Source organism: Callorhinchus milii, unplaced genomic scaffold, assembly GCF_018977255.1.
Source record: "Callorhinchus milii isolate IMCB2004 unplaced genomic scaffold, IMCB_Cmil_1.0 Scaffold5, whole genome shotgun sequence".
In the NCBI taxonomy this organism is placed as follows: Eukaryota; Metazoa; Chordata; class Chondrichthyes; order Chimaeriformes; family Callorhinchidae; genus Callorhinchus; species Callorhinchus milii.
In genome coordinates, this window is record NW_024704746.1 from 69,255,762 (window position 1) to 69,273,980 (window position 18,219).

The 18,219-nt window shown below is 51.6% G+C and overlaps 1 protein-coding gene across 1 annotated transcript in view; it reads left to right on the top strand.

The window, feature by feature from the left end:
* The window catches only part of sbf1 (SET binding factor 1), a 40,231-nt gene that overhangs the window by 19,355 nt on the left and 2,657 nt on the right, over window positions 1-18,219 (top strand). Inside the window, exons 18-40 of the mRNA XM_042335228.1 lie at window positions 5-163; window positions 470-705; window positions 1,055-1,227; window positions 1,370-1,443; window positions 1,926-2,121; window positions 2,640-2,767; window positions 3,254-3,429; window positions 4,610-4,737; window positions 5,868-6,069; window positions 7,412-7,608; window positions 7,962-8,093; window positions 8,335-8,430; window positions 10,314-10,498; window positions 11,005-11,181; window positions 11,383-11,484; window positions 12,485-12,670; window positions 14,266-14,392; window positions 14,594-14,712; window positions 15,984-16,217; window positions 16,689-16,796; window positions 16,946-17,157; window positions 17,464-17,551; window positions 17,901-18,032. Of these exons, the coding sequence (XP_042191162.1) occupies window positions 5-163; window positions 470-705; window positions 1,055-1,227; window positions 1,370-1,443; window positions 1,926-2,121; window positions 2,640-2,767; window positions 3,254-3,429; window positions 4,610-4,737; window positions 5,868-6,069; window positions 7,412-7,608; window positions 7,962-8,093; window positions 8,335-8,430; window positions 10,314-10,498; window positions 11,005-11,181; window positions 11,383-11,484; window positions 12,485-12,670; window positions 14,266-14,392; window positions 14,594-14,712; window positions 15,984-16,217; window positions 16,689-16,796; window positions 16,946-17,157; window positions 17,464-17,551; window positions 17,901-18,032 (3,567 nt within the window). The remainder of the gene's footprint in view (window positions 1-4; window positions 164-469; window positions 706-1,054; window positions 1,228-1,369; window positions 1,444-1,925; window positions 2,122-2,639; window positions 2,768-3,253; window positions 3,430-4,609; window positions 4,738-5,867; window positions 6,070-7,411; window positions 7,609-7,961; window positions 8,094-8,334; window positions 8,431-10,313; window positions 10,499-11,004; window positions 11,182-11,382; window positions 11,485-12,484; window positions 12,671-14,265; window positions 14,393-14,593; window positions 14,713-15,983; window positions 16,218-16,688; window positions 16,797-16,945; window positions 17,158-17,463; window positions 17,552-17,900; window positions 18,033-18,219) is intronic.

The following is an 18,219-nucleotide window of genomic DNA, read 5'->3' on the forward strand; positions in this document are numbered from 1 at the left end:
ACAGAAGCTGGGCTCAGGCATTACACAGTTTGCATACAGCTGTGTGCAGGAACACCTGATCTGGACTAACCTGCAGTTCTGGGAGGACATGTTTTACAGTGACGTCCAGAACCACATCCGCGCTCTGTACCTGGAGATCAGCGACACAGCTCCACCTGACACGGTGAGAGTATGTCACAATTACACCATTATGGTAAACGTGGTTGGTATCTGGGCTCCAAGACCCTATTACTCTCGTCATCCTCACGGTTCCCTTCCCCCAGACTATAGAGTTCAACATCCTCGGCCTCATCCTAGTGGGCTCTGGGGGGGGGGAGTTGGTGAGGACTCTGGGGGGGTGGGGACTGTGTGGGGCTGGAATCTCTGGGTGTAGTGGCAGCTCTGGGTGGGTGACAGCTTTGGGGTTGGGGGAGAGCTCGGGGGGGGTCTGTGTCTGTCCGCACTAAAGGGAAGTGCTGATGTTTTGAAGGAGATGTCAGCGCTGGAGGTGGCAGCTCAGCAGCTGAGACTGTGGCCGACACTGAGCCGGGAGAAGCAGCAAGAGTTTATACAGAAAGAGGAGAGCACGGTGTTCAGCCAGGCCATTCATTATGGCAACCGTCTCAGCTACTTGCTCCTCCCCCTGGACACAAGCCGGAACCGTCTGCTCCGCACCTCGGGCATCGCAGACGTGGAGAGCGTCAGCAACAGTTTTGTCACTAATAGGTACTGAGCTCGTCCTGCTCCTGATCCCATTCCCTGCTCCTGATCCCATTCCCTGCTCCTGATCCCATTCCCTGCTCCTGATCCCATTCCCTGCTCCTGACCCTGGGAATCAGTTCCCAGCCACACACTGACTCTCTCTGTGCCGAACTCACCTGCCGGCCCACCCGCCCTTCCCTCCCTCCCTCTGTTACTGATCTGCTGTCTCTGTGTCTCTCACTCTGTTACTCATCCTCTGTCTTTCTGCCCCCCACCCCCCCCCCACCTCTCTCTCCCCCTCTCTCTCTGTTACAGAGATGTGTGTATGTGGGAGGGAAGCCTGTGTGACTATCTGATCACCTCTGTGTTACAGTATTGCAGGTAGTGTAGCAGAGAGCTATGACACGGAGAGCGGCTTTGAGGATGCTGAAAGCTCGGATGTAGCAAATTCCGTTGTGCGATTCATCAACAGGTTTGTGGATAAGGTCTGCACAGAGAGCGGAGTCACTAACGATCACCTCAAGTCCCTGCACTCTATGATCCCAGGTATATGCGTGTGTGTGCCCGTGTGTGTGTGCACTGCTTTGTTTCCTATTCCAAGTATGTATACACGTGTGTGTATGTGCTATCTGTGTATCTGACTGTCTCTCTCACACTGTATACATGAATCTGTCTCTCTCTCACACAGACATTGTTCAGATGCACATTGAGACGCTGGATGCAGTCCAGCGTGAGAGCAAGAGACTCCCAGCCATACAGAAGGTATTCACAGTAACCGAGGCTCGAATCTAACTCTTCCAATTTCCAGCACAATTGGAAATAGTTATAGAATAATAGTAATATAGAATAACAATTATAACATAACATGTAGGAGCAGGAGTAGGCCATTCGGCCGTTCGAGCCTGCCCCACCATTCAATCATGGCTGATCTTCTAATCTAACTCCAGCTAATAACCTAACCCTGCCTTATCCCCATATCCTTAATCGCTTTTGCAATAAGAAATCTATCTCAGTCTTGAATATGTTCTATTTAAATATAAATTATAAAAACTTTCTGTCTGTTCCCATCTGGTGGTGACGCGGGAAAGGTTCTTGTCTGTGACTCCAGTCAGTGGCCTCAAGGGCAGTCAGTGTCAGAGCTGTCGGTGTGGGGGCTGTCGGTGTGGGGGCAGTCGGTGTGGGGGCTCTCGGTGTGGGGGCTGCTCATTCTAACGGCTGTATCTCCTGCTTTCATCTACCTCCAGCCCAAACTGCTGAGGCCAAGCCTGCTGCTGGGGGAGGAGCTGGTGATGGAGGGGCTGAGGGTGATCCTCATACCTGACGGCCGAGAGGAGGCATCTGGGGGGGCCTTGGGAGGTCCCCCCATTCTCCCTGCTGAAGGGGCCGTCTTCCTCACAACCTATCGAATCATCTTCAAAGGCGTGCCCATCGAAACACTAGGTATGGGGAGCCAGGACTGGGGGTGGGGCTGGGGGTGGGGGGAGGGGCTGGTGGAGGGGTGTGGGAGTGTGGAGGGGTTGGGGGAGGGAGGGGGTGCGGCGAATGGATAAAGTGACTGGTGGGGTGGGAATTGGACAAAGTGTCATGTAGCTCAGTGGTTAGACACTCGACTCACAAACGAGAGGACCTGGATTCGATTACCGGGCAGGGCGAAACCTTGGGCAAGTTTCCTTACTCCACACACCTGTTTACCAGCAGTAAGTAGAAACCCGATTGTTGGTCGATTTGTGGATCGCTTCTGGGGGTAATAATCCCTTCAAAAATAATAATAATTTGGTCATTCAATCCAAGACTGTTTGTGTGACACCGCTGTGCGCAATTGGCTGCCACAAAATAGACAGTCAATTCACTTGATAGTATATTCTGTAAAGAGCTTTGTGATGTCTCGATGACATGATTAGGCGCTATAACAAATGCCAGGATTATTATATAATAATTGAGATTGATCTCTTGTACAGCTGGAGAGCAGACTGTGATTCGCTCGTTCCCCATCGCTTCTCTCACCAAAGAGAAGAAAGTGACGATGCATTCGCAGGCAGAGCAGTATCTCCAGGATGGCTTCCAGCTTCGCTCCTGTACCTTCCAGGTTTGCCTACACCCTGCCCCTCCATCTGCCCCTTCCCTCTGCCCCCTCCGCTTCCTTCTGCCCCTTTCACTGACCCTGCCCCATGCCCCTCCCTCTGCCCCACCCTCAGCCCCTGCCCCTCCCCCTGCCGCTCCAACTGCCTCCCCCCTTCCCCTCCGCCTCCCTCTATCGCTCCCCCGCTCCTCCCTCTGGCCCGCCCCTATCCCGCCCTCTGTCTCTTGCTCATTCTCTCTCTCTCGCTCACTCTTCCACTATCGCGCTCACTCTCTCTTGCGCTCACTATCTCATCCTCATTCTCGCTCACTCTCTCTCGCTAGCTTGTTCACTCTCTCGCTCACCCTTTCACTATCTCGCTCAATCTCGTTCGTGCTTACTCTCTCGCTCTCTGTGTCACACTCACTCTCTCGCTCACTCGGTCTCTCTCTCTCACTCATTCTCTCACTTTCTCACTCGCTCTTTCTCACTCACTCTCTTTTTCTCTGGCAGCTGATCAAAATTGCCTTTGATGAAGAGGTGGCACCAGATCTGGCAGAAACGTTCCGAAGGCACATTCACAAGCTGCGTTACCCACCACATGTCCACGGTACCTTTGCCTTCACCGTGGGGCAGTCGCCAAAGCAAGTGGTGGAACCCAAACAAAAGGAAAAGAATCCGTCACTAAAGTAAGCACCAAACCAGGCAGATATGGCAACCTGTATCCCACGGTGACTGTCTCTCACGCCGGGATAATGGCTCAAAGTGTTACACACAGCGACTGGAGTCTGAGCTGAGAGAGAGAGTGAAGGGAATGTGTGGACCTGGTGTTCTACAGAATGTAGGACTGTTGTATTCTTTGGTAATATATATTAGAGCAGACATAAACACCAAAGGGTCCTTGTTAGGATAAAGTGACTGATGGACTTTTCCTCTAACTCAAACTACAACTTAAAAGCATCACTTGCCTCTGACTCCAAATACCACACTCATAAAACAACAACACATTTCATGTACACAGCGCCTTTCACGTCAGGAGGACATAACAAGGTGCTGGTGTCAGGAATTTGGACCCAAGCTGGGAGTTGGGATCGGGGGGGTGTGGAGGGGAGGGAGAGTGAGGTTAGGAGGGTGATTGAAGTTGCGGTCAAAGTGGAGGATCTTTAGATGTGCCTTGAAGGAGGCGAGGGAGGGAGCGAGGCGGAGGGACTGTGGGATGGAGTTTCGGAGGGTGGTACAGAAAGGCTGAAGGCCCGACTGCTGACGATGGGATGGGCTGGAAGGGGGATGTGGAAGGCGCGGACAGGTTGATACGGAAAGCCCTAAAGTGTAGGGTGGTCCTCGCTGGACAAGCAATGGGAAAGTTTGCCAGACAGCGCTCTCAATGGCAAGCTGTGTGGTTTTAACTGGTTAGACTTCCGCAGTTACTCCTATTGCACACTCTTGGGTCCCTAAGCCTTAGCCCTTGCCAACCTGCGCCTAATACTTTTCAGAATTAGGTGAGCAGGATGTGTTTCCAGAGATAGTGCGTATTTGTGATATATTCAAGCTGCACATTAAAGTCCCCTGGTTTAATGTAGTATAGCTCATGAAAATAAATGGGACTGTCCTGAGAGGAGAGGTGTTACATGATGTCCAAAGCTGCAGCCGGCTTGGAGAGGAGATGTGTGTGTGTGTGAGAGAGAGAGTATACATACCCTGTGACAAGCCAGCACACCTGACAGACTTCTATGCTGGTGTAGAGTGAAGGTGGATCATTAACTTGTCACAGTGCCAGAATGTCTGGCTTGAGGTTGGAGTGGGACAAGTTGTGTAATTCATTCATCTCCTTTTTATAACTGAATTAAATTTGTGGTTTAACCTGTTCAGAACTCTCTCAAAGAACCTGATGAAGAACGCCAAGAAAACGATGGGCCGTCAACACGTCACCAGGAAGAAATACATCCCCCCGGTCTGGGGCGCCAGCCAGCCTCCCCGAGATCCTGACGATATATCAGGTACAATACCAAGCTGTCCTACACACATACGTGCACCCACAAACACACACATACACACTGGGTCTCACACACACACCGGGACACCCACACGCACAACAGATCTCTCTCAGAAACACAAACACACTGGCTCTCACACACACCAGGTCTCTCTCTCACACACACACCGGGTCACACATACACTGTATCTCACATATACACACCAGGTCTCTCACACACACACTGGTCTCACAAACACAATAGGTCTCTCTCAGGTCTCACACAAACACACACACACTCTCCGGTTCACATGAACACTGGGTCTCACACTCGCACACACACATACACACACTGGGTCACACACCAGGTCTCTTAAACACACACTGGGTCACACACACACACTGGATCTCACACGCACACTTGGTCCCTCACACACACTGGTACACCCCTCACTCCCCCACCCCACACAGGCTCTCACATAAACCCATACACGCAAACACTGGGTCACTCACACACTGGGTCATACACATACACAAACACCAGGTCTCTCACACACCCACCGGGTCTCACACACATAAACTGGGTCTCACACACACACTGGGTCTCTCACAAATACACTGGGTCTTAACATACATCAGTTCTCACATATGCGCACACACATACACATATAAAAATTGGGTCTCTCACACATACACTGGATCTCACGCACACACACACACACACACAAACACTTGCTCACACACACTAGGTCTCACACACATACACTCTGGCTCACACACACACTGACTCATGCACACACACACACACACATTGGGTCTCACACACACATACCCATTGGCTCACACTGGGTCTCTCACATACGCTGTCTTACACACACACACACGCACCCACATTGGCTCTCTCTCACGCACACTGGCTCGCTCTCTCACGCACACACATACACTGGGTCTCACTCACACAATGCGTCTCATGCAAACACACACACTGGCTCTCACGCAGACACTGGATCTCACACACACACACATACACTGGCTCACACACACACTGGTTCTCTCTCTCTCACACACACACACTGGCTCTCACATTCACATACACTGGCTCACACATACTCACACTCACTGGGTCTCTCACGCACTAGGTTTCTTTATTTTCAGATGAGCTGGAGCCCAGTGCTATGACCCTCTCCAGCACCATCCGATCCAGTGAGAAATCCACGATGAACCATGTGGTGGAGAAAGCTTGTTGCCGTGACTACCAGCGGCTTGGTCTGGGCACACTCAGCAGCAGCCTCACCAGGTCCAAGAACGAACCATTCCGAATCACCACTGCCAATCGCATGTACACGGTGTGCAAGAGGTCAGCTCCTCCTGCTTTCACAGCACAGAAATAACCCTGGTCAAAGTGATAAATGACATTCTGTCCATCTGCTACCAGGGCTCCCTCTGCCTCCTTGTCCTCCTTGACCTCTGCTCCTTTTGACACCGTCGACCACTCTATCCTCATCCACCGCCTCTCCTCTCACCTAAACCTTCATGGCGTTGTCCTTGACTGGTTCAGATTGTACCTCTCACACCACTTGCACTTCACCAAACGGTTTCTCCTCCAGCGCTGCACCGTCTCGTGTGGTGTTCCTCAGGGCTCTGTCCTTGGTCCCCTCTTCAATATCTATATTCTCCCTCTTGGTGACAGCACCCGCAGACATGGGGTCAACTTCCACATGACACCCAATTGTACCTCTCTGCCCCCACCCTTGACTCCAGGACCCACAGCTGTCCTGACAGAATGTCTGTCAGACATCAAGGACTGGATGAGAGTAACTTTCTTCAGTTGAACATCAACAAGACCGAGGCTTCTGTTTGGCTCCTGTCAGCGCCTCATCACCTCAGGCTGACAGCTCACTCCCCCTCACTGAGCCAGTCCCGAACCTTGGGGTCTTGTTTGACCCTCAACTATCCTTTCTACCCCAATCTGCGCCATGACCCGCTCTGCCTTCCCCACCTCCGCAACATCGCCCGGCTCCCCCACTGTCTCACTCTGCAGGCCACCGAGACCCTTGTACACGCCTTCATTACATCGACTTGACTATGCAAACTCCCTGCTTTTCGGCCCCCAACTCCTTCCTCCACAGGCTGCAGATCATCCAGAACTCTGCAGCCCGTGTCCTCTCCTGCGCCAGGCTCTGGGACCCTATCAACCCCATCCTCGCTCGACCCCACTGTCTCCCCATCACATAGAGGATACAGGTCAAGATCCTCGTCGTAACCTTCAAAGCCCTCCATGGTCTTGCTCCTTCCGACCTCCTAACCCCCTACCATCCTGTTTGCTCCCTCCGCTCAGCGGGCTCCGGCCTGCTTCACGTCTCCCGCTTTGCTCGCCCCACTATTGGTGGGGGGCCTTCTGCCACTCTGCCCCCACCCTCTGGAACTCCATCCCACAGTCCCTCCACCTCGCCCCCTCCCTTGCCACCTTCAAGACCCATCTCAAGACCCTCCTCTTCGACCGTGTTGTGCGCCTGTGTATGTGTCTATGTATGTGTGTGTGTGTGCCTGTGTATATGTGTGTATGTGCCCGTGTGTGTTTGCGTATATGAGTATGTGCCTTTGTATGTGTGTATGTGTGTGTGCCTGTGTGGGGAGGGTGGGGGGATTGTCAGTTACCGTAGCCAGTGTCGAGTTTTCTCTCTCTCTCTCTCTTGTAGCTACCCTGGGCTCCTGATCATCCCACAGTCTATCCAGGACAGCACTGTTCAGCGCATTGCCCGCTGCTACCGGCAGAATCGCTTCCCTGTTATCTGCTGGAGGAATTCCCGCACAAAAGCCCTGTTACTGCGCTCTGGGGCTCTGCACGGCAAGAGCGTAGTGGCTCTCTTCAAATCCCAGAACTCCCCCGCAGCAGGTACTGGTGTCACAGCGGGTACTGGTGACAGAGCAGGGTTGGGGTTGAGGCTAATGGCTGTTATTCCGAGAGTTTAAATACTAAAGTAAAGGAATGCTGCTTGTATTACACAGACCCCGGGCAGATTGGCCTGTGTCCGGGGCTGCGTGCGAGACTGAGGAGAGGGGCTGAGGGCTGTGTGTGGGGCTTAATCACATACAGGAGGGACAATGCAATGGAAGGGGATGAGAGGGATTAGGAGGGATAATGGTTGGTTTGGGGTATAAACACTGGCACCGAGTGTTAGACCTGAATGTAACTCCATGTAAGTGATTGTTCAGGTGATCAGACATTGCTCTGTTGGTTGTTTGCAGGTGCATCACAGACTGATTCCACCAGTCTGGAGCAAGAGAAGTACCTTCAGGCCATCGTTAACTCCATGCCTCACAGCACGACTGGTCGCAACACACTCAGCGGCTGTGCCTCAGCCTACATGGGTAGCTCAGGTGTGTGTCTCCTCACTCGGTCTAGTCTTTCTCTGTCTCTATCCAGTCCTCACTCTCTTTTTCAACCCTTTAGTTGGAAGCCAAGTTAGAAGCCAGCATTGGGTTCAGTTTATCGTCAGGCTTTAGGAAATTCCCCTGAGCATTTCCTTCTCCAGGTTGAAAATTCCCGCTCCCCAGCTCAGGGCCCTGATCCCAGCCACGCTGCGGTCCTGACACTCACCTCTTCTCTTATGTCTGACAGACTCAGGGGATAAGCATCGGCAGCCGAAGATCGGGCAGCTGATGAAGCAGGTGATGGGGGGGAAGGAAGATTCGTCTCAGACGTTCAGCCGCGGAGGTGAGTCCAGCAGCACAGAACCTGGCAAATCCACACCGTGATTGGTTTCCCTCCAAGTACCGTGAAGCCCCAATAGTCACACTGTTTGGAACTGGCCTCATTGTGGATAGGAAAACAGTGTGTTTATCAGGTCTATGTGTGCATCTCTCTCTCACTCACTGTCTGCCTTTGCTCTGGGACACTACCCCACGTGAAAGGCACTTTATAAAATGCAAATTGTTGTGGTTGTCTTTAATTTGTATTGTCAGCGAGACTCAGCTAGCAACACTCACCTCTGAGAAGTTCCACACCAGGGATTTTGAGCTCACAGTCTCGGCTAACATTCCAATATAATGCTGAGAGAGTGCTGCTTTTTTTGAGGTGCCGTCCTTTAGATAAGACATTAAACTTAAGTTCCTCTCTGTCTATCTGTGTGTGTGTCTCGCTCTGCCTCTCTAACTGTGTGTATGTGTGTGTCTCTGCCTTTCTATCTGTGTGTATGTCTGTCTCTCTGCCTCTCTATTTGTGTATATTTGACTGTCTGTGTGTGTCTCACTCTAGCTCTGTGTCTCTGCTTCTTTATGTATGTTTGTGAGTGTGTGTCTGTCTCTCTGTCTCCCTGTCACAATTTGCTATTGTCTACTTGGGGTAACATTGATACCTGCTCTGAGTAATATTGACAACCTTAAAGAGTGTGACATTAATGTGTATATGCCTCTGTCTCATTCTGTGGGTGTCTCTCTTCCTCTAATGTGTGTGTATTTCTGTTTCGATGGCGCCCTGACGTTGAATGTTTGTGTGTGACTCTGTCCATGTACTTACCTGAATCGGAACTGTCCACTTTGTGCTGTTCGTCTAAAGTTGTGTCTCAGGTCATATGGAAGCCACATGCGCAACTAAACATTGCCACCGATATTCTACTCACAATTTACTTCTCCAGCTGAGTGCTGATGTGGATAATCTACTGTCCTGTTGTTACTGATGGGTTGTGGAGAGGCTGGTGTGATGAGATTTGTCCAGAGTTGGTTGTCTGAAACCATTTGGTTGAGCCACACAGAGCAGTAACAGCTCTATCAGCCCACAGGACAGTGCTGCCTTATGTCTGACTATTTTCTCTGTGGTTTTGGTGTCAGTTCAATACAGAGTGAGTAGGGTCTTGTGCTGTGCACCTTCAGTACTAGGTCAGGGAGTGGCAAATCCAAGGGCCACAGTGAAGGATACAGAGAATCCTCTATGTGGTGTATTTAAACTGCGCTCTGTCTCTCTCGCTAACACCACCATAAATAACCCTGTAGGTAACACTGACACCTGCTGCCTGTCTCCCCGGTGTCCTGGCCAACAATCCCCCACATACAATTAGTCATTCACTGCATGCCTGTTTGTGGGATGATGCTGTGTGCAAACTGGTTGCCATGTTTTCCTACAAATACCATTTTACGTTTGTATTTAATTTACATTTATATAGTGCCTTTCACATTGCGAGGAGACCTCAAAATGCTACGTAAATCCTGGGAAGCGCCTTCAGACATTTTCCCAGAATGAAACGAGCTGTTTCAAATGTAGATTATTATTGTGATGGGCTAACGTGTGTGTGTGGGGGTGGGGGGGGGCATGTGTGTGGTGGGGGGTTGGTGTGTGTGTGTGTGTAGTGGGGGCTGGCATGTGTGTGGCGGTGGGGTCTGGCGTGTGTGCGGGGGTGGGGTCTGGCGTATGTGTGGGGTGGGGGGCTGGGGTGTGTGTTTGTGTGTGTGTGAATATAAAGTGTCAGTATATATTATATGGGATAACACCAGCTCAGTCTCACATGCCAGGACAGAGATGGTGAGGGTGAAGGTGAGTGTTGTTTGGCGTCTGGGGGAATGTGTGACTAACTTGCTGAGGCTAATGCACGGTTTGGTCTACAGGAAAGTGGGGCAGTATCCGGGGCAGTGGGCGGCTCAGCACATACACACTCAATATGGACGTGGGCACCCGTCTGGCGGGAAAGGAGACGTCAGGGGCACAGCCCAACGGATCTCCAGCCGACACCCAGCTGTTCAGGCAGCACAGAGCAGCTCTCTACATCATCGGGGAGAGGGCGCAGCTCAAGGTGAGAGCCCAGCTCACTATATACTATGACACTATAACACACATTTGTGTAAGAAGGAAAGTATCCACAGGCCTGATGGGATAAGATGAAATGAATGTCATGTTGATATTTAATTTGAGCCAATAACAATCCAGTCAACCAGTTCACAATCAAATTTAATGTTGGGAGGAAATATCAGTATCTTTTTATCTCTCTCTCTGTCTGTGTGTATGTGTCTGTCTTTCTCTGTATGTCTCTCTATGTGTGTTTGTGTGTCTCTTTTTCTTTTTCTCCCTCTCTCTGTGTATGTCTCTGTCTTTTCCTCTGTCTGTGTATCTCTCTCTCTCCCTCTTTCTGTGTGTGTCTATCTCTCCCTCTCCTATCTGTGTCTGTGTGTGTGTGTGTGAGTGTGTCTCTCTCTCTCTGTTTGTCTGTGTCTCTCTCTTCCTCTGTCTCTGTGTGTCTCTCTCTCCCTCTGTCTGTGTCTCTCAGTTTCTCACACACAATCTGACATTTGCTCTGTGCAGGGAGTGAAGCAGGATCCACTGCTGCAGTGGGAGTTGGTTCCCATCGAAGTCTTTGATATCCGGCACGTCAAGGCCAGCTTCAAAAAGCTCCTGAAGGCATGTGTGCCGAGTGCCAGCAGCTCTGAGCCCAACCTCTCACACCATCGCTCCCTGGAGGACTCTGAGTGGCTGACACAGGTATTGTGCTGGCTGCTCCAGTCACCCTCTCTGCCCCCTCCTCTCCCTCCCCATGCTCACACACTCTCTGTCTCTCCTCTCACTTCCCTTACTCGCGCTGTCTCCTTATGCTCTCTCTCTTCGTGTTGAAGGTGGCAGAGAGATGGAGAAGGACTAGGGGACAGTCGATGTCCCATATGCTCACTCTCTCTCTCCTGGCAGGTACACAAGTTGCTGCAGGTCTCTGTGCTGGTGGTTGAGCTGCTGGATAATGGTTCCTCGGTGATGATCAGCCTGGAGGATGGATGGGACGTCACTACCCAGGTCAGAGCCAGGCCACCATTACACTTGTAATGTGCTCAGCCTGGTTCAGGGGCTGCAACAACAACAAGTGACATTTGTATAGTGCCTTTCACGTCAGGAGGACGTCCCAAGGCCCTGGACAATGAAGGGTTTGCATCTGAGCCAGGGGTTGGGGTCAGAGGGTTGGAGGGCAAGAGAGTGGGGGTAGGAGGGTGACCAAAGGCACAGGTGAAGAGAAGGGTCTTGAGACGTGCCTTAAAGGAGGCAGGGAGGAAGCAAGGAGGAGGGACTGTGGGATGGAGTTTCAGAGGGTGGGGGCAGAGAGGCTGAAGGCTCTGGAATGTGGAGACTGGTTAGTTTGTGTAGCGCCTTGGGCTGTCCTCATAGAATCATAGAATGTTACGGCACAGAAGGAGGCCATTCGGCCCATCGAGTCTGTGTGGCTCTTTGACAGAGAAACTGACTTTTATTAACCCCACTCACCAGCTTTCTCCCCATAACCCTGCAAACGTCTTCTGTCCAGTTCTCTCTTAAAAGCTGTTATCGAATCGGACTTCACTACCCTTTCGGGCGGATCATTCCAAATTCCAACAACTCGCTGAGTGAAAACATTTCTTCTAACCTCACCTCTGCTTCTTTTGGTGGATATCTTACGACTGTCACCACGAGTCACAGACACACCCACCAGCGGAAACAGCTTTTCCCTATCTCGCCTGTTGAAACCTTTCATGATCTTGAAGACCTCTATCAGGTCCCCGAGTAACCTTCTCTGCTCTAATGGGAAAAGTCCTAACTTTTCCAGCCTGTCCTCATAGCTAAGCTTCCCCATTCCTGGTATCATTCTTGTGAATCTTTATGTACTTTTGAAAGGCGCTACAGTACAGTATATACATACACATTTCTGTTGTATTATTTTGGATTGAGCTTTGCTGGTTAGTTATTGGTTAATTAGCACTAGATTGACAGTGACTGGTTAGTTAGTGTTGGTGTGAGTCACTAACGTGATATTACTTGTTGGCAGGTGGTTTCTCTGGTGCAGTTGCTATCAGACCCGTACTACAGGACTATGGACGGATTTCGGCTGCTGGTGGAGAAGGAATGGATGTCATTTGGACACCGATTTAGCCAGCGAAGTGCCCAGACTGTAAGCAGCCAAAACAGTGGCTTCATCCCCGTCTTCCTGCAATTCCTGGATTGTGTTCACCAGGTGGGTGGAGAGTAACACTGCTCATCCTGTCTCTACTTATTCTACTAACACTAGAGTATTGACTATCCTGTCACTAGTTACTCGTAAGAAATGTTCTGACACACAGAGAGGTTAGGATATGGAATGTGCTGCTGGGAGTGGTGGTCAAGGCAAAATCCACATTGGCTTCAAGAGGGAACTAGAAGAGACCTCAAACAGAGTCAGCTTCAGAGTGTGCAGGAAAGTCGGTCTGAAAGGATTGCTCTTGAGGGAGTGACACAGACACATTGGGCTAAATGGCCTTTGTCTGTGCTGTGGATTTAATATATTGGTTTTCCTGGCTCAAGCTACACTAGATTATTGACTATTCAATAATCAGTCATGCTCTTGCTCAGCGATGTCATCTGCAGATTGGGGTAAACTTCCACATGCACCGCATGTCCCCAACTCTACCTCTCAGCCTCCAGCCATGATTCCAGGACCCCTGATTGGGTGTCAGATACCAGCTGCCAAAGCTAATTTTCTCCATGTCAATGTTGACAAGACAAAGGCTCCACTGCTTGGTTCCCCTCAGGCGATGACAGCACCAATTAATCTATGTGGATACACACTCCACCTCATGGAAACAGTGCAGAACCTCAGTGTATTGTTCAATTCTCAACTGTCCTATAAACCCCACATCTGTGGTCTGACCCATTCAGCTTTCTCTCACCTCTACAACATCAGCAGCCCCCACCACAACCTCTCCCCTCTGGCTGCTGAGACTTGACTGCACCAGCTCTGCTCACCGGACTCCACAACTCTCTCCTCCACAAACTGCAGATTATTCACAGCTGTGCAGTTTGTGTCCTATCCCACACCAGGCTCTGTGACCCTATCACCCCCATCCTCGCCCGACTTCACTGGCTTCTTATGCCGCAGAGAATAGAGTTCAACATCCTCGGCCTCACTTTTATATTCCTTCATGGTCTTGCCCCACCCGACCTCTGTGACCTAAAACTCTACCAACCTGCCTGCTCCTCCACTCAGCAGGCACTGCCCTGCTTCACATCTCACGTTCAGCCTTTCTGCTCCAGAACTCCAATCCGTTCACCTCTCCGCTTTCCTCGCCTCCTTCAAAGTCCATCTCAAGATCTCCCTCTTTGACTGCGCCCCCACTCTTCCCAAATCCCACCCTCCTGAATCCAACCCCCAGCTGTCCAGTCTCTTGTTTTACTAGATTTGTGGCTATTCAATCTCTAGTTACTCAAGATTACCGGCTAATGCCTGGATTATTGACTACCCTCCATAGCCTCTATAATCCAATTGTATCTCGTGCCCTCCAATTCATCAACTCTGACCTGCCCCAACCATCGGTACAGCCTTAGTCACTATGTGCCTCACCCCAACAACCCCACCTCAGCCTCTGCTTTCAAAACACATCTCAATGCATTCCCCTCCCGACCTCTCACTGAATTTGTCATTGATAATCTGGTTTCTAGTTACATCAATTCAGCTGTTAATGCCGGTCACTATTTACATTAGTTTAGATATAGGCCGGTCGCTAGTTACACAACTTTAGTTAATGCCGATCACTAGTTACATTAATTTGGTTAATGCTGGTCACTGTGCTCTAGATCCACCTGCAGTTCCCGATGGAGTTTGAGTTCAGTCAGTATTACCTGCGGTTCCTGGCCTATCACTACGTGTCCAGCCGCTTCCGCACCTTCCTGCTGGACTCGGATTACGAGAGAATTGAACTGGGTGAGAGACGCGCCTGCCTGACCACATACTGCATGTGGGGGCTGTTGGGGCAGTGTGTGGGATGAGAATTGGGGGGGTGAGGGCAGGTGTTGGGGTGAGGGCAGGTGTTGGGGTGAGGGCAGGTGTTGGGGTGAGGGCAGGTGTTGGGATGTCTGGGGAGTTTGTTGCTATATGAAGATTGAGCTCTGGTTTTCTCTTTAGGGCTAATATATGAAACGAAAGGAGATCGAGTGAACAGGTCGCTCTGGGATTATATCGAGAAGCTCAATAAGAAAACACCCATCTTTTTCAATTACCTGTACTCTCCCGAGGACGCTGAGGTGAGGAACACCTCATTATTCAGTGTGGAATGTGCATTGCACTTTCCCACATCACCTTTATATTAGCACACGCACATCTAGACACCCTCATAGCTGCACAACTCAGCACAGAGCATGGCTGAATCTGTGACTCAGAGGTTTGGGCATATAAGACCTTAAAATCAATCCATCGGGAAACCACTGGCGAGGACTTGGATGATGCACATACAGAGTTTGGTGAGGATGTGGGCAGTAGAGTTTAGGGTAATTTGGAGGTTTATGGATGGAGGAGCGAGTCCAGACGGGAGATGACAAAGGCGTGAATAAGTGTTTCAGCAATATTTTGTGAGAGACGTGGCTGGGATGGGCGATGTGGTGGAGATGAAGGAAGACAGTATTGGTCAGAGACTGATTGTGAGGGAGAAGGGAAGATTGAACCAGTCGCCGAGATTACACCCTGGTCAGTGAATGTGGGATAGAGGCCGGGGAGGTCAGGGGTGGAGGGGAGGGTGAGGAGGTCAGAGACAGAGCGGTTGAGGAGGTCAGAGCCAGCGGGGAGGGTAAGGATGTCAGAGGCAGAGCGGTTGAGGAGATCAGGGCCAGGGAGGGGGGAGGGTGAGGAGGTCAGGCCAGAGGGAGAGTAAGGGGAGCCCTGGGAAGGTGGTGGGCAGGGTCTCCTCAGGGCTGAGCAGGCTCCAGCGTGACATGTTTGGCAATGGAATGTCAGAATCGAGCCCCCACTCTGTGCCGGTCTCTGTGCTGTGCTTCCTGAGCCAGGAGGGGGCCGCAGTATCCCAGGCCACTCACTGCTGATGATAGCACAGCCCGGCCTGGCTCATCAGCAGGACCTAGAAGGGGCGACCAGTCACTGGGGGCAGGGAATCCTCTCCCTCAGCTCCGGTTAACCCTGCAGCTAAAGCCCTAATGGGGAAGGTGGTCCTAGCTGGATAGGAGAACTAGATGCCAAGATAGCAAGCTGTGCAGGTTTAGCTGGTTAGACTCCAGCAGTTACTGCAAAGGATACTCTGGGGTCCCTAAGACTTGGTTGTTGCCAACTCACACCAAATAATTACTGGAATTAGGTAAACAGGATGTGTCGCTCTAGGGAAAGAGCGCAGTCCATTGTAGACACGAGGAGGTTTCCACATCCAGGTGGCTCAATCATGTGGAACTCTTCTGGTTTGGATATTCTTAAGAACGAAGGTTGGTTTCCGTGGGTTAGACCAAAATGAAGAGCTTGGGATTGGGGTGGGACACACGGGACCAATAATAATCCGTCTTCGTTACCTCAGGTACTGAGACCCTACAGTAACATCTCCAACCTGAAGCTGTGGGACTATTACACACACGAAACGCTGTCAGAGGGGCCACCGTATGACTGGGAGCTGATTCACGGGCGCAGTGAGCAGGGCATTGACGGGGAGCGAGCAGACAGTGGGGCCTCACACACACAACGCTCCATTGTGTGGCCATGTTACCACAACCAGCACAAGACAGAGCCAGACGCCATCACCAAACTGTTAGAGGTACATTGTGTCTGTGACCCCGCCCTGTGTGTGTCTGTCTGCGTGTGTCTGTCTGTGTGTGTGTGTCACTGTAACCCCACCGCGTGTGTGTGTGTGACTCTGTGTGTGTTTGTCACTGTCACCCCGCCCTGTGTGTCTGTCTGTGTGTGTGTGTCACTGTAACCCCACCGCGTGTGTGTGTGTGTGACTCTGTGTGTGTTTGTCACTGTCACCCCGCCCTGTGTGTCTGTCTGTGTGTGACTGTATGTATGTCACTATGACCCCACCCTGTATGTGTGTGGCTGTGTGTGCGAATGTGTGTGTCACTGTGACCCCATCCTGTGTATGTTTGACTATGTGTGTATCTGTGTGTGTGAAGAGACTGTGTTTGTCTGTGTGTCACTGTGACCCCGCCCTGTGTGTGTGAGACTGTGTGTGTGTGACTTGTCGAGGATGGTGTTGGGAACCGGGGTGAATGTGTGTATCTAACAGGAGCTGCAGGTGCTGGAGACTGAGCTGGGGCAGGTGCCGGAGCGGTGGAAAGAGACGTGGGACAAGATCAAAGCAACACAGCGGCCAGAGAGCAGACCAGAGAGCAGAGTGAGTGTGGGCAGCACAGCCCCAGCCCCCCCCACCATGGCCCCTGCCCCACCCCTCACAGCCCCCATGTGCCCCCCCCACACAGTCCCCCCACACCCCACAGCCTTGTCTCTCTCTCTCTGGTGTAACTCTCTTTCCATTCTCTACAGCACTTGTCTTCAAGTTCTCTGCTTACGTCCACGAACCTGTTTGCGCGGCGATCGCTGGGTGTGTTTCTACATGAGACGGCAGCAGGTTCCAGCCTGAACCTGAGTCTGGACAACGACGGGGTCTCAGTCAGCACCAACACCAGCGGCCCCAGCAGCAGGAAGAGCACGAGCACCTTATATAGCCAATTCCACAGCTCGGAGAGTGAGCACAGGTACCACACTGACAGGCAGGCCAGACTGCCCCCTCCCTCCTCCACCGGGGGCCCCCTCCCTCTCTCCCTCCCCCACCGCCCCCTCCCACCTTCCCTCCTCTACCGGCCCAACTCTACCGGCCCCTCCCTCCCTCCTCCACCGCCCCCTCCCTTGAACCCACAGTTTTCTGGTTCAGAGGCAAGAATGCCGCAACTATGCCGGACACTGTGAAGCACTGACAGATTGAGTTGGTGAGGCCGAAGTGTGTTACCTGCTGGAGATGGTGATGCTACTGTTCTGTTACTGACACGCGTTTGGGTCTACAGGTCCTACGAGGGAACTGTTTACAAGAAAGGAGCATTACTGAAAGCCTGGAAACCTCGTTGGTTTGTCCTGGATAAAACCAAACATCAGGTAAAGCTCTGATCTCAACACAGAGCAGACAAGCTGCAGCTCAGGGCAGGGCTGCACAGAGAGGTTGATGGCAGGATCACACACCAGGGGCTGAGTCGGTAATCGGGGAATGAGATTCAGGAGGATTTTTATTCTCAGTTAGTTGGGCTCGTCAGTGGTAGATGCAGTTCACTTTAAGTAAATGTGAAATAATTAATGTGGGAAAAGGGATAAATCAATGAAATCATTTAGCCAGTGTTTTGTATCAGTGATTCCGGCGTTGGACACTGAGCAGAAATAACTAATTGTGTAGAGGGAGGGGCTGGGTGGAGAGTGAGGGGCTGACAGCCTGTGACTGTGTGTTTTGCAGTTGAGATATTACGACAGTAAGTCGGACACTGAGGTTAAGGGGGTTGTGGACTTGGCTGAGGTGGAGTCGGTGACCTCGGGGTCAGCAGCAACCGGAGCTCCTAAAGGCATGGAGGAGACGGCCTTCTTTGACGTAAGTAGCTTATCAATCACCCGAGGCCTCAACCCTATGGCAAGAACGGTGAGGTTGCGAGGTGTGAGGATGGGAGAGGTGAGGGTGGGAGAGGTGGGGGTGTGGGAGTGAGGGTGGGGGGGGTGAGGGTGTGGGAGTGAGGTTGAGGGTGGAGGGGTGTGGGAGTGAGGTTGTGGGAGGGGTGTGG